The 22,639-nt window shown below is 38.7% G+C and overlaps 1 protein-coding gene and 1 pseudogene across 2 annotated transcripts in view; both read right to left on the bottom strand.

Moving 5' to 3' along the window:
• BEST3 (bestrophin 3) overlaps positions 1-22,084 on the bottom strand; it is a 47,379-nt gene extending 25,295 nt beyond the window's left edge. The window contains exons 1-7 of one of the 2 annotated variants that reach the window (XM_012788719.3): positions 21,721-22,083; positions 19,965-20,131; positions 16,680-16,774; positions 15,985-16,218; positions 3,379-3,533; positions 2,155-2,232; positions 1,894-2,046 (exon numbers count right to left, since the gene is read on the bottom strand). In XM_012788719.3, the coding sequence (XP_012644173.2) occupies positions 1,894-2,046; positions 2,155-2,232; positions 3,379-3,533; positions 15,985-16,218; positions 16,680-16,774; positions 19,965-20,116 (867 nt within the window). In that variant the 5' untranslated portion in view covers positions 20,117-20,131; positions 21,721-22,083. Of the gene's footprint in view, positions 1-1,893; positions 2,047-2,154; positions 2,233-3,378; positions 3,534-15,984; positions 16,219-16,679; positions 16,775-19,964 lie in introns of both variants that reach the window. The other variant, XM_076007170.1, reaches the window with a different exon arrangement.
• LOC142873359 (proteasome subunit alpha type-7 pseudogene) lies at positions 8,340-15,411 on the bottom strand (annotated as a pseudogene).
• Positions 22,085-22,639: the final 555 nt, after the last annotated feature.

Genomic DNA, 22,639 nt, shown 5'->3' with positions numbered 1-22,639 from the left:
TGTATTTCCCCTATTCTAAGAGATAGCCCTAGGCTAGGCTGCGGGCTGACGCACAAAACCTCACAGTGATATCCATATCAAAGTCCTTTATTATGAGTTGCAAGGGACTATGTACCATTTCTTGCCATTTCTTTGCTTAAATTAAGTGGATCACTTGCTGAAAATATTTTTGTTATATCCATATTTTCACTTTTATGGGACGAGTTCTCCATATATTATTATAGTTTACATTAAATTAACAAAATGGCACCTATGTTTATGAATTGACAATCATAAAAGATATCTTTAACTCCATTGGAGGCTCCATTTCCAGCAAGTAACAGAGTAATACATTGTTCATAAAGTTAAGTTGGTTTTTCTGCACTTTGAAAAGATTCATAAATATCTGGATTGTCAAGATAGAGCAGCTATTTATATATCGAGGCACAAACCATTGGTGTTTAGGTTTGCTGATCTCTTAACAGAGCTAGGATTGTGCCTTTTCATATTTTGCCTTTTAAAAGTATTTTACAGAGGAAAAGGATGTTAACATTTTAAAAAGCACGTCAGAAGGAAGGAACCACTATCTACTCTTTACAGGTTAGCAGAGGACCTTATGTGGTTCTCCTTCTCATCTTTGCATTTGTGGACACAAATCAAAGAATAAAAAGCTCAGCACTAAGCAGGGGAAAGGACAAAAAAGACCAAAATCATTGAGCATTTGGGCCAATTGTAGTGATTTTATATTTATCAAGGTAAAGTCTACTTTTTCTTCTCATGGAAAATGAACAAAAGTCTCTTTTGTTCTTTCTTGCTCTTAAATGGGCAAAAATAATTAAGAATCACTGTTACCTGGTTAAAATATTTTTACCATTTGTAAGGGACATGCCTTAACTCTTTGGGGTATAATTTGAAATGCCCATTCATTTATTTTTCCTGGTTAAGATTCAAACCAATGAAAGGAAAGGCTTCTGCAGGGAGAATTCTGCTGCAACCTGAAGACCTCAATGGTGCACGACATGTGGCCATTTGGAAGGTCACACATTTGAAAATTCTACTTAACTAACATCATCTTCATACTGTCATCAGATTTCAGTTAACTGAATGAAATCATTGTCTTTGATCTTTTTCTATCACATCTGTCCCTATTAGAAGTTTACAAAAGAGATGGAAGAATCAGACCTCTGATATTCGCACACATCTGGGAAGTTTGAGAGGGGTGAAGGAGGGTGGTGGTGGTGGGGAACACATAACATTCTATGGTGATAATTAGATAAGCTGTTCTCACTTCTTGGACCTGTTTTTAATTTCCTGGCAAACCAAATGTCAACATTAATCCTAATATTTCTGGTTTTGGTTCTGATGAATTCTTTCCTGAGTTTCTGTTCTGTTTTGGAAAACGGGAAGTATTTAATATTATGGGATAGCAAGTAGGATTTCAGGGAATTGCAAGTAACTATTTACAGAGTTGAGCAGAACCAAGATACCACTACAATGTGAATGCTTAAGTCTTACAGACAAGGCTTCTTGTTTATTCTCTTTTACTCTGCCTAGTTTCTTATTGTGGTATAAAATATCAATGCAGGCACAGTTAGTTATTACTTTAGTTACATTATTGTAATCCTAATGGGAGCACACAGAGACTTAAAAAAAAATCAATAGCCATAAAAGAGTGTTCTTCTCATCTTTGCATAGATGAGCTGTTTCAGATTGCTGCAATATAAGTGCAAACTACAGCCCTGTCACTTTAATCCCTGGTAGAAAAGGAATCACATCGCTGAGCTTTTACATGTTAAATCTATCTTTGACTCACTCATGAATGATTTGCTAAAGACTCAGTAAAAAAACAGTGTGCAGATTTTTGGAACATGACAGATTATAGAGTATGTCTCAAGTACTGTGACTATTGGCTACCTTGAGCCATCCTGCATAGAAGAAGAATTGTAGGAGAGTGAAGATTGGAATGTAAAGATCCAAATCATGCCCCGCATAGCCTTTGGTGGGATCCAAAAACTGGCGTCCAATCAGGCATGTGAAGAAGAAGGTGTAGACAGCAAGAGTGACAACCTGGAATAGAGAGAGACTGGAGTGAGGACAGTGCTGGCCGCCCACAGTGAGCCAGAGTGCCAAGGTGGGCACATGGAAATAATGAATCACATGCAAAGTATTTGGTACCTGGGTGTAAACCAGCGGAATTCCAACCCAGTCATAACCGAATAAGAGGCTGCACCAAGAGCGGTATCGATTCATTTCCTAAACCAGAAACAAATCGAAAATGACTTACTAAAATGATGGATGTGGTAATAAACATTTACTGAGATTCAGAATGTGGCATAATGTTTATGAATATGTTTGTAAGATGATGGGACTGACTTTATAAGGCCAGTAGATTGGTTTCCAAGGCTACTCTAAAAGGAAAATTCTAAAAATGACAAGCAATGAACATCATTGAAAATTGTGCAAAAAGGATGAGGACATTAGGACATATTTTTTTAATATTAAAATAAGTTAGGACTTTGTAGTAATATACCCTATGTGTCTATTGGCCCAAAGTGGTGATGAGAAGGCAATAGTTAATATTTTAAATAAGTAATTTTTAGCTATTTTGGTAAATAATGTGGAAAGCAAATTCTTTTTGTTTCTCTTATTTAAAAATAGGCTTATTATGGATCTTAGAAAAGAGATATAAATACATCCCAAAGCTTTCCCACAACAAATGAAAACTGTAGAACACTCAGATTGACAGAAAATCTCTCTCTGAAGTAGGAGTAATGGGATCCTTTGATTTTTTTTCCCCATCTATTGCACTTAAGTTGTTATATAAGATTGGGAAGAAAAGTTCATTAATTTGGGAGCTTTTTAAAAATCATTCAGTCCTTTTAGACTAATCCAGGCAGGAGACTGTCACGGCACAAATATATCCAGCCCTTACATAAATTTGTCAGATAAATTTTAGGGTTATTTTGTTTAGTAAGAACACTGTTTTGTTTACTATAGCATCTCAAAAGGTGGCTTAAATTCAGAATATTCCAATTTGGGGGAAATGGCTGGGGAGGTTTATTTCTCCTCTAGATTTTATTCTAGGATCCTGGAGCTAGGGATGGCAAATATGCCATGCGGGCACCAAATTCTTCAGAGCCCTTGGTGGCCCTTGACTAATCAATGAAGGAACGCTTTCTTATAGAGACTATTACAGCTTTCAAGCAACCACTACCAAGCTATCTGAATTCAACCTGTATACTCTGCATTCTGCGTGTTGAGGGTTCTGATACTAGCCCAGTCTTTCCAGTTCCTTTGGAACCATGATTAAAGCAATCTCTTTCTAGTCTGACTTGTTATATGCAGATCCCTCTTGGTCCCTAATTAGCATCTTTTACTGATGGTTTATGATGTACTTACAGTCATCAGTGATTGCAGATCAACACTGTCTCTGATTCTACCTTCGTTCCGGGCTTTAGTTGCAAGATTTCCAAACCAGATGAATGGAACCCAGTATTTCAGATGAGGAGATTTAAGATGGTTGAATAATTTCCTTTCATCTGCTGTCATGAAACCTTTGCACAAAACAAAAATGGCTAGAATGTATAGACTTAATTAAGCATGAATACATCACCATGTTTCAGTGTCTACTATATGAGCATAGAATGGGGGGATATTAAAGGGATATGAAATAAAGGTTCTTGTCTCAAGTAGTCTATACTTGTGTGAGAGATAAGAAATGTGGGCATATGAGCGTGCAAGCACACACTCACACATGCAAGGATACACACAAGTTATACACCAATTATATGAGGCAATGCACAGTTACATGCCAAAATACACATTGGCAATCCCTGATAGTGAAGCCAAGTAAGAAGGAAGGAGACATTAAATGTGAACTAGAACATTTGGGGAAATTTCTTCTTTGAATTTTGGTTTATTCATCTAAAATTGGGTATAATAACACTTAGAATTGTTGGATTAAAAGAATAAAATATAATGTACACAAGCACTTAGCATAGTGCTGAACACATGATTCACATGACTTTTCCTCCTGACCTCTCCTTTCAAAGTCTTACTTAATCGTTCCTTCTTTTGTGAAGCCTTCTTTGATTCCTTCCTTCTCTTTCCCCTGGGATTTCTCCCCTTTAAAGCTCCCACATGAGTCGGGCGCGGTGGCTCACGCCTGTAATCCTAGCACTTTGGGAGGCTGAGGCGGGCGGATTGCTCGAGGTCAGGAGTTCGAAACCAGCCTGAGCAAGAGCAAGACCCTGTCTCTACTATAAATAGAAAGAAATTAATTGGCCAACTAATATATATAAAATTAGCCGGGCATGGTGGCGCATGCCTGTAGTCCCAGCTACTCGGGAGGCTGAGGCAGAAGGATTGCTTGAGCCCAGGAGTTTGAGGTTGCTGTGAGCTAGGCTGACGCCACGGCACTCACTCTAGCCTGGTCAATAAGCGAGACTCTGTCTCAAAAAAAAAAAAAATAAAAAAAAAAAAAAGCTCCCACATCCACATGGTACTCACTCTTGGCTTGCCTTATAGTAATACTCTACTTAAACGTTTTCCCTGCTACGACACTTTTGAAAGGCATAGAGCATATGAATCTTCAAAGTCCTCACAGCATTTTGCACATGCTTTTAAGTGCTTCTTTAATTGTTTTGGCGTGTGTATAAAATGCAATTTTTTTGAGCTTGCAGTGACTTTTCTGAGTCTCAGTTTTCTCATCTGTAAAAGAGAATGGATACTATCTACTTTACAGAGATGCTGTAGACTAACCTGGGATGATGAACATATGTCAAGATGCTAGAATAATGCTTAACACGCCCTTAGAACTCAAGTGCTAAGGCATCATGAATTACAGGAAACTTCAGCTATCTTCTGCCTCCTCCCCCTTCCCTGAATACCAAAGAGAGAAGAGATTTAAATAATAGAAGAGGAATAAGGTAGCAGGTTTATTTAATAAGCAAACATTTATTGAATGTCTACTATATACCAAGGTTTGTTCACCCAAAGATGTATTAATACTTTAAAAACTTAAAGTTTACAGGCTGGGTGCAGTGGCTCATGCCCGTAATCCCAGCACTCTGGGAGGCCAAGGCAGAAGGATTGCTTGAGGCCAGGAGTTTGAGACCTAGCCTAAACAAGAGCAAGATCCCATCTCTACAAAAACCAGGAAAATTAGCCAAGTGTGGTGGTGCTTGCCTTTAGTCCCAGCTACTCTGGAGGCTGAGGTGGGAGAATTGCTTACGCTCAGTAGTTTGAGGCTGCAGTGAATTATGATCACACCACTGCACTCTACCCTGGGTGACAGAGTAGAGACTTTGTCTAAAAAAAAAAGAGAAAAGCTTAAAGTTTGCATTTGATCTTTTACTTTTTAAACTTTTAGGCCTGCGCCACCATGCCTGGCTAATTTTTCAATTTTTTGTAGACACTGGGTCTTGCTATGTTGCCCAGGCTGGTCTTGAACTCCTGGCCTCAAGCGATCTTCCTGCTTTGGCATCCCAAAGCACTGGGATTACAGGGCAGAGCCACCAAACTGGTCTTATTTTTAAAAATTTGATTGAGTAATTTAAATGAATCAAAAAGCCAAAAGTGCCAAAGGTGTATTAATGGAGATGTCTCTTTTTCCGACCACAAAGTTTCCCTTCCTGGAGGAAATCACTACAATCAATTTATTGTGTATCTTTCCAGACAAATGTCATAGATTTTCATACAGGCCTACTCTTTTTTAAACACAAATGATTTTATATTACATACATATCTGCCATTGGCTTCTATTTGTCAGTTATATCTTGGGGATTAAAAAAATTAATATATAGAGAGCAGCAGCATTCTTTTAAATGGCTGCTCTCTCTATATTAATCAACATATTAATTAAAAGTTCATTGTACACAATATTTTATTTAACTACTTCCCTTCTGCATTGACATGTAAGCTGTTTTGAATTTTTTGCTACTAAAAATAATGCTGCAATGACCCTCCTGTACCTACCCCTTTGGCTTTTTATTTTAAATAGCTTTTAAATTGTAATTATGATTTAATATAAAGTGTTTTATGAATCAAAGCTTATTTCTAAAATTGATTTTTGTTAGGTATTAATTTTGAGTTATTTTTCTCTCAGAAATGCAACTATTAGCTTATGAAATTCTGATAATACATTCAGATGAAAATCAACTTTTGCCCTAATGTAACACATTTTATATCTCTAACCATCTGTAATCAGTTTACCAATCTGATTGTCCTGTTGAAAGTAATTCTCCTTCCTTTACCGTATAGACTGAATTTTATTTAAGAGATATTGTTACAATACAAAAGATGTCAAAGGAAAAGTGAGATGTGCCCATTTGAAAGTCATCAGTTCATACAGCTTTGGAGTTACCTCGATCTTTGACCTGATCTAGGCCATTGTTTTTAAGAATAAGGTCTACAGACCATGGGTCTGAATCACTTGTGATACCTATTAAACATGGAGAGGGCTGGCCCCACCCTCACCTACTAAATCAGAATCAATAGGGCAGGAGTTCTCGACTCAAGTCTATACCTTAGACTTTTACATGGCCACTTTTAGAAAATACCAATACCTGGGTCTTATCTTTGGAAAATTCTGCCCCAGTTGGTCTGGGATGAGGTTAGGCATCAGCACTTTAAAAAATCTTCCTGGGTGATTTAATAGAATTGGATCCAGGCAGTTGCATGCTTACCAAGCTCTGCACAAAATTCTGACATATAGCAGTGTTTGAAATCACTGTCCCACTGAATGAAGGTTCTGTTTATTTAGGATTTGAAATAAACAAAGTAACAACTACAAAACCAATATTTACCAACAGTAGTCTAGTTATAGGTAACACTCAGGTTATTTATACTAGCTTAGAAGGGTTCTGGCCATGATTTGAGAACGGTACTCCCTCTGGAGGTAAAAAATAAAATGAGCCTGGTAATTCTCTTATTTCTCAGTGCATCTCAAAGTTGTTGCATGATTCAGATAATCTACTTTTTTTTTTTTTAAAAAAAGACTTGCAGAGCATGATTAAATCTTATTATAAGAAGGTAATAGATAAACTTGACCTGTCTTGATTTTATGCTTAAAGACTTGCTGCAGCCTATTCTCACATATTCCATATCAATTGTCTAACAGTTACATTCTTGAGATCTATGGTACAATTTTCAAAAATAACCCCACTTATATACTGGCTGCAAACTTCATCATTTGACCAAAGAATAACTTTGTCTTTGCTGATTTTTTATTCAGGAGTATGGATCAAATTGTGCTAGCAAGTCTTTTCTTGGCTTCTAAGCAGAAAGCAAATATGCAGAGTGAGGGTTTATGTAGCATAAACACTAAAGCAAGAGTTAGGCTTTTCCTTCCATGTAGGACATCTATTGATTGGAAGGGGACACAGAGAGTGAGGAAAGCTGGTAATTTTAAGTTTTCAGCTCGAATTTATCAAGCACTTTGCTAGGTGCCGAGAAGATGAATGATGAGTCAATCAGACATTAATGTGTCCTCCAAGAGTGCCAGGCAGAATGATTTTCGTTACTCCCTGCAGGGCCACACATCTTATCCAAAGTGACCCCATCTTTGGAAATCACGTTGTTGGTCAATTTGAAAGAAAATTTCTAGATTTTTGGCCAAATCCATTCAAAAAGTATATGCTATAAAATGGAATGTTACTCTCATTAGCACTTCAGGCCATTTTAACCAGTGACCGATGATCTTTTTGAGAATATGGTCATTATCCTCATTTCTAAGGCTATGTTAATTACAGTTATTGAATCGCTCCAGTTTGGCAACATGCTTAGTTGGCTGGTCCTCCCACCACCCTGTCTCTTTCACATGTCTGTCTCCATGCCATGCTCCTTCAGGCCCCATTGACACTCTAGGCATGGCTTTTATATCCTGCCATTGCATCTGCCTGGAGTTTCTCTTACTATCTCTTTTCCAACTGACTGACTCAGCTCTGCTCAGCCATTTTCATATTGCTTATCCCCCCAAAAACCCTCTTTCATATTTCTAATCAGAATAAAATATCTATATTGAGAGATACAGATTTATGTTTGCATTTACTTGCAACTTGAGCTGTGGTTTGATGGAATAAGATCTGCTACTTGAAGACGAAATTTTGCTGCCCTCAAGCCAAAGGATTAATTAAATCCATTGATAAACAAGATTTCAGTCATCATAGACTTTGCCTGCTGTACAGTTGGTCTATTTTTCCTTGATTGAAGCTGAGGCAGATGTCTTTTGCCTTTAACGTACAGTATTCAAATGAGGCTCTATTAGTAGAAGAACTAAAAGCTCTGCATCTCAAAATCTGCAGGCAGAATGTGTTTAATGCCACTTCTTGCTGAAAGAGAAAGTTGTGCATTCAGCATCAGAGTGCTCAGAGGGAAGAGTGCAAGGTGCCTGGCTCATTTTTATCTCTGTGTTTTCCAGATGAATGGAATGAAGCCACCAGCTTCACTTATAGCTGTCCTTTAAATTCGATGGAATAGGTTTAGAAATCTTGGCCAACTGGGAAAATCAAGTAAGGCAAAATGAGATTGAGAAAGGGACAGAGTCCCATTGTGACAATATTGTATAGAATGGCAAACATTCTTTACCATGAAGCACAGGGAGATACATGTAGTTCACAAAACAATTATTGGCCTTTCTTCATGACGTGCTCTCTGACAGTTTCTAGTCCATTCCATTCCATTCCATTCCATTCCATTCCATTCCATTCCATTCCATTCCATTCCATTCCATTCCATTCCATTCTAGTGTTATCTTTCCATCCCATTACAAATGCTGGTTACAAGCCACTAAAATGATTTAAGAACTCAATAATGTTACAACCCACAGTCTGAGAAGACTGAAATAGGAAGTGGTGAAGTAAAATCAGTTTCTGGGGTAGCAATGAGGAATGAAGACAGAGATACTTCTTTATTTTATTGCTATGGGCAAATCGCTAATCAGCCATATCTCTGTCCCTAAATTAATATCCCATTTGGTAGTTCACTGTCTTCTGCTTAATGACACACAAGAAATAATGAACACAAAATCAGTGTTCTTGATTCCTCATCTGCACAGGTGTTCCAGAATTTCATTTGCCCTGGGTGAATAGATCTGAGGCAATATCAAAATAAAACTACATGAATTAACCGATATGCCCTAGTGTGATGGTTCCTAAACTTTGTCGTACATTAGAATGGTCTGGGAAGCTTTAGAAACTCCTGATGTTCAGGCTGCACCACATACCTATTTAATACTAATGTCTGAGGATAGGAGCCAGATGTCAACATTTAAAAAAGATCCCCAGTGATTCCAACTTGCAGAGACATTCAGGAACAAGTGCCCTAGTGCTGGTCATTTCAGCATTCCCAGACTTGGTCAAACGCTCTGCAGTGCTTTTGAGGAGCTTGTTTAAAATGTGGATTCCTAGGTCCTGAGTCCCAGAGAGTCACTACGCTACCTAGGAACCAGCAATTTAAATAAACACCCTTGATAATTCAATGAATGTGGTCTAGAATCATACTTTGAGAAACATTGAAGGGATAGTCTTCCTGTAACTCCTAAAACAGAACTGTGGGGGAACCTTCAAACAGTGAGCAACTGAGCCAGGCAATCCATGGCATCAATTCAAGGAGGGCTAGTTCTGCCATGCACTTTCTTTCCTGTGTACAGCAAGTGTGCATAGGTGAGTCAAATTTCACTCGCAGGATGACATTCTGTCTGTTCCGGGCTCATCATGTGAGAATATAGGGGTGACTGACTCAGCCTCTAAAAGTTCAGCCAACAGAGGGAAAACTGGCACAGCCGTGAATATCACTGTCCCCTTGGTCCTCTCTGCTGTAACACAGGGCGGTAGGAGATTTCAGAGACCAGGAAACCCAAAGCCACAGAATGCATCAGGAAAAACAAAAGCATACCCATGGCAGAAATGTTAGACAAAATTCAATTGATTTTATGAATGTTACTAAAATATTATACAAAATTCATTTGATTTTACATAGAGAACATCACAGGTTAAATGATCTATGTGTGCCAGAAACTCAAATGGGGTTAGCCTTACAACCAATGCATCTAAAGTTAAAATTTTTATCTCAACATTCACTTGACAACTGGGGGCTTGCTTAGTTGTATTAATGTCTGTTAACCTTAAGTGCCACTAAGCATTCCAAAGGAGCTTCTGTAGTCAAAGAAGCCCAAGAGCCTTCATGGTAAGATTCCAGAGCTTTGAGAAAATTAAAGGGTGCCTTTTCCTCCCTCAGTTTACTGCCTTCTAACTAACCACTCTTATGAATTACCAAACACAGAAACTATCAACTTTAGAGAGATAGAAATGCAATGCAGAGATGTGAAATTTAACTGTAAATATTAATATATTTGTGCTTGTCTCTGACATTGATTAATGTAAGAAAAGATTTGTGTAATTTTTACTGATCCTTGAGGACAGGGACCACACCTGTTCTTGCTTCTAGCTGTACTCCCAGTGTCCAGCACAGTGCCTGGCACACAGTGTGCACACAATAAGTCTGTAGAATAAGCAAAGGCATGCCAGCTCTAGCATCAGTTTGGTAATGTTTCTTTCAGAGGAATGTATATAATTTACTACTACGTATCTTTGTGCCTCTGGTGAGAAGTATTTTCTTCTCCTGATGTCTGTGACACACTAGATAAGATGTTTTGATTCAGTCTGAAACCATAATATAAGCACTCATCTAAGGTCATTTCTTGAATCAACAAAGAGCTGGAATTGTGCTCCTGACTTGACTTGGAATGAGTGACATCTTCCAGGGTAGGTGATTGTAATGACTAGCATTTTCCAGGACAGGTTTGTACCCGATAAGGAAAATAACAGAGATTATATTGCAGACCCTCTGGTAAAGAACTGATAACAGACCAGTTCAGGAACTTTTCAGCATAACAGACATTATTCTGAATTCAATGGTTATATTTCTATTTTCATATGAGCAGAAATAAAAAGCTTTTTATTTTTGAGAAATTCAACCCGTAACATCATTCATGTATATTTCCTTGGTAACATGCATTTTGGTCTTTTTATTTCCCAGAATAATGTAACTTCATTGTCCAACTTAAAAGCAAGAAACATTCAGGCCAGGTAAGTAACCTAGCTTGTCCAGCTCCGGTCAAGGAATTGCCAGAAGCTTCAGATGGAGGTGCTGGTCTTTACTCCCTCAGCCCTCTCACTAATTTCCTCCTGGCCAGCTCTGAACCCTCCCTGAGACAAAAGCAAGAAGGAATTACAGGGAAACTCCCATTGCCTTAAAGCCCACCTGCCTCAGAGTCTCCAGGAGTATGTTAAATACACTGATTCCTGGACCCTACTCCAGACCTACTGAATCAGAACCTTATGGGGTGGTATCTCGGGATCTGAATTTTTAGCCATATTGATTTTAGCAATATTTAATGCATGCTGAAGTTTGAGAACATGTACTTTTCCTTACAGGCTATTTAACATAAAGGATTCAATTGACAAGAAGGCCTTTTGTGCCCTTGGCATTTCCCCTTTCTTTTGTCCCCAGCCCTTTGGGACTGTCCCCCAGTGCTTTACTGACCAGTCCTCACTGCCCTCAGGCAGGAGCAGGTGCCCTGGCTCCGGACTCAGGGGATCTGCCAGACATTTTTCCACCATCCCTGAGCTTCCTGTTCTTCCCAGAAACCTTGGCACAGGCAAAGGACAATCAGGGAGTGGCGGAGACATGTGCCCAGTTAGGAGAACTTGGAAGCAGACTCGTGCAGACTCTGAGTCAGCGGTCTCCACTGGGGACAGGAGCAGGAAGCTCCGTGAGTCAGCGCTGCCCTGACAGAGGGTGCTGGCCGCGTAGCAGCCAGGAAGAGTGGGCCTCTGACGTGTTTCTCTCACCTGAGAGAATAGTGGCTTAGAAATTTGCCCTGCTGCCTAACACAAACCTTTTATCCCTGTGGGCACAAGCTGTGCCCACTATCCTTTTCCTGCCTTTGGGAATACACTTAGGAGTTAATAAGAGCAATAGGGTCCTTTTTACTCAAGATAACCAGTGTTGGTCTCATGGGACAGAGCCACATCTCCCTCAGTTCTCTCCCTCCTTACGTCACTCCAAACAAACCAACCAAAAATTAAGTCAGAATTAAGTCAGTTAAGACCAAGCAAGTCTAATTCAAATTCTCTAGGCCTGTGGTCCCCAGCCCCCGAGCTGCAGACTGGTACCGTCTGTGACCTGTTAGGAACTGGGCCACACAGCAGGAGGGATGTGGCAGGCCAGCGAGCAAAGCTTCGTCAGTGTTTACAGCTGCTCCCCATCGCTCCCATGACCGCATAAGCTCTGCCTCCTTTTTATTTTTTTCTCTTCTTTTTTTTTTTAAGGTTAAAAAATATGGAAGTTTATTGTAGGACACTCAGACAGTATGAATAGGTGGTAAATGGAATGGAAATGCCTACACATCATTGAGACTCAACCATGATTGGAGTTTAAAAACTGTTAACCAAGGAAATTTGATTTCATCATGATGCTTTCTTTTGTTTCTTCTTTTCTTCTTTTTCCATTTCAGCAACATATTTCTCAATCTCTTCGGGATTTAAAATCTTGAGAGGCTGATCTCTCCTCATGACGGCGAGTTCTATGTTTTTGCCACCTGACTGATCCAGGAGCGCCTTGATCACCAGCTTGATGGTCAGATCATCTGTTTCAATGGCTTCATCCGTATAGTTCTTCTCTAGGAACTCGCGCACTGACTTGGCACCCCGGCCTATGGCATTGGCCTTCCAGGCATGGTATGTGCCCGAAGGGTCAGTCTGATGGAGTCTGGGGGTGCCATCAAAGTCAAAACCCACAGTGAGGGCCGAGATACCAAGCGGCCTGCGCCCATGGCTCTGTGTGTAACGCTGCTTCAGACTGGCCATAGAGCGGGCGATGTACTCCACGGCGACCGGGTCCTCCACCGTCAGACGGTGGCTCTGGCTCTGCACCCGGGCCCTGTTGATGACTATCCTCGAGCTGGCGGCAAAGGCCATGCAGACGTTGTCATCCAAAGCGCAGATCTTCAGCACCAACCCTGTGGGTCTGCAGGTCACATCTAGAGACACACTAGTTTAAATGCGCATCAAGGAGCAAATGACTCTTAAGATTTCCCGTGGAATGGTAGGGATACTGATGGTTGGGGAGAGAAGTAGTCCAATATTTCAGATGCTTTCAAGAGGGAAAAAGTCAGATGCAAGTACATGACAGACATTTGTACAAGCTTGACAAAGAGTAGGAGTTGGTATTCTGAAAAATACACCCAAAAGAAATGGAATCGTGTCATTCTCCTTCTTTGCCTCCTCACATCTACTTGCTGGTCAGACCTGTGCACGAGTCTGAACTCCAAGCGCTAGTCTGACCTTTAAGCGCGAGTCTGACCAGAGGCCCCAAGGGCCCGTCTGTCACCAGCCAACCTGGCTTCTTCCCGAAGTGCTTTTAATATGAAGGTGACGCTGAGAAGTTAAGATTTGCTTTGAGGATTGGGCCTGGCATCTGATTCCTGTCGGAATGCACTCTCTTCATTCCAAGGGTGCGTCAGAACTAGAGAAATATCACCTCTGTTATTCAAGTAAACTTTACCTCATCAATTTGGAATGGGCCAAAGCTTTCTTGTTTGTTTTTAAGTCTTTCTTTAGAGGTGGTAATTCTTACTGCATTTGATCCTGTAGACATTCGCGTAAGAAAATTAAGTTGTCAAGAAGTATTTTCAAATGTGGTCATTCTGAAGCAGTATTCTACTTTTGCATTTGGAGGAGGGGTGGCAGCTAATTGTTTTTTTAAGTTCCTATTGGTTTTGTATAATAATACACCTGTGCATTTGCCAGTCCAGTCAGAGTCTCCACCCGAATCCTTAGCCAACTCCTGTACGCCATTACTTTCTCACAACTCAATCTGTATTCCTGACAACTCATCTATACCTCTCCTTCCTTATTTCCACCTTGGTTTTTACAACCTCCTCAAAATAGGTCAAGAAGACCTACTTGATGTCCTATCAACCAACCATGAGTCTTCTAAAGCGACCAAGTGCTACATTAGGTTGTTCCAGATGATTTCATTATAATAGTAAGAAATCATGTAGCACTTATCATATGCCAGAAATGCTCTAAACACTTTGAAAATATTAACTTATTATTCCTCATAAAAAACCTATGAGGTATATGAGATAGGCATTATTATAAGTTACTATAAGATCATTTTATGGATGAGGAAACTGAGGCACACAAAGGTTAACTAACTCAGACAAAGTCATATAGCCAGTAAGTGGTAAGAGGATTCAAACCCTGGCTCTGTGCTCTTAGTCACTGTGCAAAGTTGATCATACAAATTGGGCCATTCTCATTATATACAAATAAAATGGAGTTGAGAATCCAGTGGGAAAAAGCACTCAGGACACATAATGTTGCTCCAAGAATGTAATTCACTTGCAAGCCTGGCTGCAGAAACTATCTGCTATACCGGAAACCAGTTTTATCTAATAGTTCTGGAAAGGACCTGCTGCAACTCTAAACGTAATTTTACCCGCTGCCATCACCCACCAGTCAAAACTTGCCCACCCCCTAGAACCATACTTGTGCCAATGAACTTTCTCAAACAGCAATATATAACATTTGTTTTTAAAATAAAACTCCCAACCTTCTCTTTGTTCTTTAAATATACTGAAGACCACCCATTGTGAGTGTAGGTCCCGAGTTGCAATTCTTTCTTCCCAAATAAAACATTACATTTGGAGATTCATATCTACATTTTAATTTTGACTTTGACAGTCACTATCTATATTGCCCATTTAAGAATTCAAAACAAAAAGAAAAAAGCCAACAAAAACTCCAAAACCAAACAAAAATATTATCCTTAAAAAATCTATTTTCAAGGACATTTCAGAAAAGTAGACTGGATACTGCAACCTAATGTTAGACTTGAAATACAGAATGTACTCAATGTAAAGGCAGAATCATCTCATGGTTCTTATATCGTCTATATGTGCCCAAAATTATCCGATTTAATGAAGGCTGATTTAACAGCTTCTTTGCTAAATCTTTGCACATCAAAGAGAACCACCCTTCAGACATGATTGTTCTCAGTACACTGGACCCAGAAGCCCACACAGAATAACTGGATCTACCAGGAGGCATAGGAGAGACAACAGATCCACACTGCAACAGCTTTTTACTACCACCTCTCAGGGGTACCTGGGTGAAAACTGATGTTTCTGGTTCCTGCCAGAATCTAGTATGTTTTGGGGAAAGTATTAACTTAGGAGTTCGAAGACTGAATTTTAATTCTGGCTCCATTAATCAGCTGTGCAATTCAGGGCAGGCTGTAACCTCTCTGAACCTATTTTCTCCCTTTTACATGTTCTCTTGAGGTCCAAATGAAATAGTTATAAAAGGAGATAGACTATAAAGTGCTAGGAAAACTGTAAGATGATATAACAGATTGTTTTAATAAAAATGATATTTATGCCGGGCGTGGTGGCTCACTCCTAGCACTCTGGGAGGCCGAGGCGGGCGGATTGCTCAAGGTCAGGAGTTCGAAACCACCCTGAGCAAGAGCGAGACCCCGTCTCTACTATAAATAGAAACAAATTAATTGGCCAACTAATATATATGGAAAAAATTAGCCGGGCATGGTGGCGCATGCCTGTAGTCCCAGCTACTCAGGAGGCTGAGGCAGGAGGATTGCTTGAGCCTAGGAGTTTGAGGTTGCTGTGAGCTAGGCTGATGTCATGGCACTCACTCTAGCCTGGGCAACAAAGCAAGACTCTGTCTCAAAAAAAAAAATGATATTTATTATATTTTCTTAAGGCAATGTGACTGTCTGCTGCTTCCCCTCCCCCACCACCTGGAGGGCAGGAACCACGTCTTATTCTTCTTTGCCTCTTAAGACTGTTTCTGGCACGTAGTAGGCAATCAATACATGTTTCTCGAGTGAATGAATAAATATAAAGAAGTTTCAAAGGAATTTTAGAGGTCCCTATCCTGGTTGAGAGGCGCCGAGGGAAGGAAAAGCCAATCACAGTACCTGCTTCAACCACGTGGTCCATGGTGGGAAACCTCTTGTACACTGCGGTGCTCACCGAGCGGAAGATGAGCAGGGAGGTGAGATTCACGTAGCGCATCAGCGTCCTTCTGAGCAGGCGCCCGTGCTGGTCGCTTCCGTGGACACTGCTGGAGATGAGGAACATCAGCCTGTCCGGCCAGGGCAGATTCACAAACTGGTTCCACCATCGGTTCACTACCAGGGTAACATAAAACCCTGCAGAACAACAGGAAATTATAAAGCAATGTCTTACAGCAGACACGTGGGTGACACGGATGCTTTTAGCAGAATTTTAGCCTTTATAGGGGTTGGGGTATAAAAATATGTTGTTATCCATACCTTATGATTTTGCCCTTCAGAAAAAAATGTCATTTGTGCTTGACAGTGCCAGAGCACCCAGTAAGTGGGTATTAGAGCTCAAATATCGACTGCAAAAGTGGAGAGTTAGTGAAGAAAAAGCTTAATTGTCCAATAGCAGATTATTACCTCAAACGTGATCGGTGTTAATTTAGCGGAAGCAGCCCTGAAGGCAAACCTTATGGATGATTCTGGTTCTATCGCAAGCGGTGGCTTTTCAGGCATGCCTCGCAGCTTGGAAACACTCCCATGCAGAGTCATCGGTGTCATCCTAATGGAGACAGCTGCGTGGCTGCATTCTGCGTGTGACCTATACTTACCAAGCACAAAGGTTACTGGAATTTGTTCAGCATATCTGTCACAGTAAATTGATAATTTTTCAAAGTAACGTTTTTGGGCTCCTGTAAGTAACAATCTGGAGCAAAAATAAAATGCACAGCCCTTTATGATATTATACTTCTGCACCTGCTTTGCAAGTGACATCAAGTGCAACAATTAAGCACAAATAATATGCTTTATTTTTAAAGGAGCAATAACTTTTTCCTTTTTCCTAGGCTGATGTGTCTCAAAAGCTTTTTAATTGCTTAAAAGTACTGAAGTTTTTAATACACAAATGTTATTGGCCATTAAGTAGTGGGATTTATTAACCATTTTATTTAAAAAACTTTATATTTGTAAAATTTTATGATTGATTCATTGGATTTGAAGCAAAGTACATTTATTTTTTAGTTATTCATCATCTTAAAAAAGAGTGTATTGATTAAGTGTGGATTAGCATTATTAAGTAATTGTTGAATAATAACCCTGATTTTGACATCTTGATCTTACTTTCTTCTGAATATGCTACTTAGTACATTCTTGATTATACATGTTATACTTCAAGGGATATTACAACTTCATTTTAAGCCCAGGATTAGTTGAAATATAAACTAAAACAAATTTAACAATGAGAAGTGAAATCTTTTATTAGATTTAGTCACTCTCTCAAAATTTGTATTATCTGACCCAATCTGCCCAAACCCATTTTCTGGTATTGTTAAACATAGTGCATTTAACAAGATTATTATTGATATTTATATTGTAGGGAGGGGATTCAGAGTCAGAAGAAATGTTTTAAGACAAATTAATATGATCAAGATATAGAAAGGAAAGCCAAACAGATGAATGTGCATAAATCAATGAGTGTAGCTGTTCCAAAGGAGGAAGGAACCCAAGGAGAGATCCATTATAACAAGCGGCAAAGGTCCATTTGGGTCAGTAGAACTTTGAGAAAGGAAGCAGACAGATAATGAAATAGCAGTGAGCAACCAATCAGATTGCAGGTGGAGAACCTTTGGGAGCTGGTACTGACAAAGGTGTATGGGGTACAGGGTGGGCTTGGAGTTCCTGTGCCAGTTTTGGAAAGAGGTGTCTGAATTATAGAAGTCAGGGACAGAGGCACCAAAGAGGCCTCCAAAAGAGGCACCAAAAAGTTGTATGGGCCTATCTGGGTCATAATGATGAGAAGTTACAGCCAGAATGGTTTCTGATACTCAAATAAAATGGTGAAAGGGGGATTTAAATGTTAAAAACATGAACCTTAGGGTCAGAGGAAGCCAGATTTTTAATCCCAGGCCTACTACTTACAGATTTAGACTTTGAGTATATTTTTAAATCTCTCTGAGCCTCAGTTTTCTCATTTGTAAATGGGGATAATAATGCCTTATTTCAGGGGTGCTATAAAGATTAAATAATATTATATATATAACCACTTAACATATAGCTTCATACTTTGTTAATAATAAAATGCTTGCTATTAATTGGCCAAAGAAAACATATATAGCTAATAGACACATAGACATTTTAATAGCTAGAAAATACTACGGAGATTATTTTGTCAAATTCCTCCAAAAATAGAAAGAAGTATAATCAAAGTAATGAATTCTGGTTCTGCCTTATGACTTTTGTGAAGTATAATTATTTGATTGTAATAGGATTAATTTAAATATGATCATTAGTAGACATGAGACCGAAACCATGTCTGTATTTTTCCAAAGGTATGTTGACTTCCTTGACAAATTCTTCCTATAGTTCTTGGTATACTTTTGATTAAGATATATTTTAACAACTTTTACAGTTGTTAAAAGATCTATTTTAACAACTTTTACAGTTGAGTTTAAAAAAATGAAAGAGGACTTGAACTACTCATTATTGTAATAAATGTAAGCACTCTTTGGTTTTCAGAAAAAACATATACATACAATTTTGTTGGGTATAAGTATGACATTGGAGCAAAAGTTGAGGCTCCAAGGAGCATTCCTGGCTACATTGCAACTGTTCTAAAGGGATATTCTATTCTAAGCATCAGTAGCAGCACTAAACTCACATTAGTAAAAATAAACTAATGAGATAATTATCATGAAACACAGTTATGTCTTCCACCATTTCATATTCTGAAGGCGTAGGTGACACATAGTCAAAAATAATATCATATGGCATATCTGAAAAATTATTAGAGGTTTTTAAATAAGACTTTCCCTCTAAAAATATTTTCTCAAAATGTATGCCAATATATACACTTGTTTGGAATGGTAGTTTTGATGCATAGCAAACTAGCTCTTCCTATTTTACTTTTGATAATTATCAGCCAGCTAAGTTAAAATCTTTCTTTTCCAAATGGGGTCCTGTTGCTGCAAGGAAGAATGTAGGTGAGAGCAGTGATACACAAATTTGTTCATCCATGTGCACAAGAAAAATAACAAACTGATGTACATAGAAAAGGTGAAAATACAGCCTCAAAAACCTTTAGTTTTTCTGTTTTAAATTTCTTCTAGAGAAGAAATGTATGCATTTAATTTTAATAAAAAAACTCCTAAAGCTTCCCTATTATCATGCTGATAAAATTTTATTGACTATAATTGTTAGTTGTAAAAGTTTTCTTTGGACTTGATATTGCTAAAATTTCCTGTCAATCTGATTGGCATATGTTGTGATGTTATAAAGTATAAGCACCTCCCTTTGTGAACATCACATGCCCCAAACTCAGAAGATATAAAGAAAATAAATTAGTCTTCAGGTCTTTCCTTTAGTTGAGGTACAGGTAAGGATGGCAGGCACCATCCTGGATATGACCTTGTCATTCCAGGCAGAAGGAAGGAAAGTTACCTGATATATACCATTCTCAACTATGTTAATTACATATGTAGTAGTTGTACAAGCTGTTAAATCACAAGTTCAAACGGCAAATGACATAGTGGAGAGAAGTACAGGTAATTATTTATCTGTGGACTTTGCCCATTCAAGATCATCCCCTAGTCAGGAACTAAGTCTACATCTTCCAATTGATGCCTGTTGCAACATTCTTGAAACACAGCTAAACCTCATCATGATCAATTAATGTGGGGCTGGAATGAGAGCCACCTGAAACTGATAATGTCTATAGAACATCCTAGAAATGGTTAGGTGTGGGTTAAAATACCCTGTCCTGAGGAAAAGAAGACAAAAGAGAGGATCATGCAAAGGAGGAGGTGACATAAGTCAGTGGCAACCAAAAGGTTCAGATTTTTGAGACTGTATTCTTACGTGATATTTCATGGCTGTTTAAGGAGACATGCAAAGGAAAGTACCTGTACACCAAACTTATTGCTGTGTAAAGAACAGCAAAAACAATAAATTCCCTGTACAGTAGTTTGTAGATGCTGCCTCTCCACTTGAAGAGTAACCTATGAAATCCAAAAAAAGTCGCATTTGCTACTTTACTGGAGTAAGTGACAGTCATCTTGGGTAGTTTTTTCTAGAAGAGCAAGAAGACAAAACACAAGTAAAAAGTCATGTTTAAGATAGGGCATAAATCTGTATATAAAAGGAAACTCAAGTCAGAAACCAGTCAGCCATATATCCCTTTTATGTCTTTCTCAGTTTGTATACTTTGGAACTTGCAGATAACCATCATCTCAGTGCTAGACCTTTTAGCAGAAAACAGGAGAAAAGGAGTCTCTGGAAAGAGTACCATTAGAAACTTTAAGCTTGCCTTAATTGCTAAGTATTATTTTTAGATTATATGGCCATTGTTCAATAAATATTTGAATTAATAAATCAGTCATATGATATATATTATAATGTCACCACATATTTTCTTAATCTATGGGAGGATTTAGAAAATATATGCTAATAAGCTGATGCTTTCAAAAGCAGTGGCCAAACTTTTTATTTGGGCCTCTATTTGCCAAAGTATGTAAAGAGGTATTTATTTTACCCTTAAACTTCCTAAGGGACCATTTTGGCTCTCTTCTTAGAAATCAGGAGATACTATTAGAAAGAAGAAAGGCCCTGTGGGAATTTAATTGATGGATTACTTTTGGTGGGTTTAGGTGGATGTTGGTGTCTCTCTAGTGGAGCTCCGAGTGCATAGTTAGCACTCTATGCACTTCAAAAGGTAGCCAAAAAGTTGGGTCACAGTGATAAGAAAGGTGCACTTTTCTTATGTACTTTTCTGATGAAAAGTCTCGAATAATATGCTTAGGGATGGTTCACTATCTGTCTGGAGCTGAACAAAATGAGGTCATTACTTGGGACTCTCTCTACTGGGATCTGTTTCACAGATGTGGTTAGGAAGCGCGCTGCGCCCCAAAGCCTCCTTTTCAGTGAGGTTTTGAGAACTCCATCAGTTTTCACCAAGACATTAACCATTCAGGTTTTGAGATAGCCTGAAGCTAATCTTTGTTTGAAAATTCTGCTCAACTACTGGCTAACATGCAGATAAAATGAGATTTCTTTGAAATTTTGTTTTTTTCAAAAGATCTGAGAGTCTTATAGAGCTATATAGACTGAAATCATGGAGCTTTTAGGTAGAATTGTACTGGACACAAAAAATAAATGCTATAGCAGATTTCTTATATAAAATAACCTACATCACACATTTTATCATAAACAAGAAAATTGTCTTTATTTAGCACTGGGAAAACAGTCCAACTCTAATTTGCCCATTTTCCCTAAGGAAATGAAACTCTGGAACTACATTATAGCATTTAAAAACAAATCAAAAAGTTAGCTTTCAACGTCACTGATTTTAATAAAGAAATCAGGGCCTTTTGGCATAAGTAAGTGACATTACAAACGGATGGGACTCATGCCACAAAACTGGTTTCATTTTTCCATCTTTACCTTGTCTATTTGTCTAATGTGAACACAGCCAAAATTGGGAGAGGTGCATTATAAATTAAGCCTATTTCAGAATTTGTCCTCATGAGCATAGCAGTTTTAAATAACAGTCCTCAAATAACTTTCCTTTCTTTCCTTTAATAGTTCACTCTTTCAGGACAACTAAACTGTATTAGAGTAGAGGTCAGAATTAAAATGCATAGGTTTACTCTGTGCACTAACCTATATATTTGGTTTGGAGTCTCCCACAGGAAAGAGAATCTTCAAATTTCGGGTTCCCCCCTGAAGAGGTGCCTTCCGGTCGGCGCTACACTCTCCGTTTCACCCTTCGCTCGTGCACGGGTAGATTTTCTTTCTGTTCTCTGGCTTCTGAGAGGACCCAGAACGTGGCAAGTACAGGGGTTAAATGTTTTTCCACTTGTGGAGGCCTGTTTATGCCAGTTTGCCCACTGATGACAGTTACAGCCGGGAACAAACAGAAGCAACAGCTGCTGATGTTGCTTTTTTCTAATCTATAATTATAACTCCACCTGCCGTCCAAAGTACCTCTTTGAATGAGAAGTCGACAGTGACATGAAGGATGTTGGGCTGTTTAAGTCTATTAGATTTATTTTGTCTCCACCCTGGGATCAAGGAAGAAAAGTCCATTTTCCATTTACCCCTAAAGAGTTCTAAAAACTTCAAGGAGGAGGCTCCACCAGCCAAAAAAGAAAAAAAAAAGGGAATTAGGACAGACTCTTTGTGTTTGAAATGAAGGATAAATTCTTACAAAGCCATAAACTGTAGCAGACAAGAATACAAACAGAATTTCTGTTCGTTTGAGAGGTATTGAGAATGCTCTTCAATTCAAAGTAACAAGCATGTGTGTGGGGGGATTTTTTTGGTGTGTTTATGTTTTAGAAGAGCAAAGAGAATTATGATATATGATGACTTAGTGTAGTGGAAAATGATAATGCACTTATTGATTACATTTGTTATCCTTCCATGGTCAGCTAGGAAAAAATTTAGATTATTAAAAATGTTTTCTCTTAGGTTGATTAGACCTACATATATTCCTTCTTAAAAGAGGGAGTTCATCAGCATTCTTTAAATAATGGAATAAATAATTTCAGGGCCAGCTCCTGGGACCTTTCCAACCTTC

This window comes from Microcebus murinus, chromosome 10 (assembly GCF_040939455.1).
Source record: "Microcebus murinus isolate Inina chromosome 10, M.murinus_Inina_mat1.0, whole genome shotgun sequence".
In the NCBI taxonomy this organism is placed as follows: Eukaryota; Metazoa; Chordata; class Mammalia; order Primates; family Cheirogaleidae; genus Microcebus; species Microcebus murinus.
Note: the sequence above shows the minus strand (reverse complement) of the source record. Positions and strands in the feature narration are given on the sequence as shown.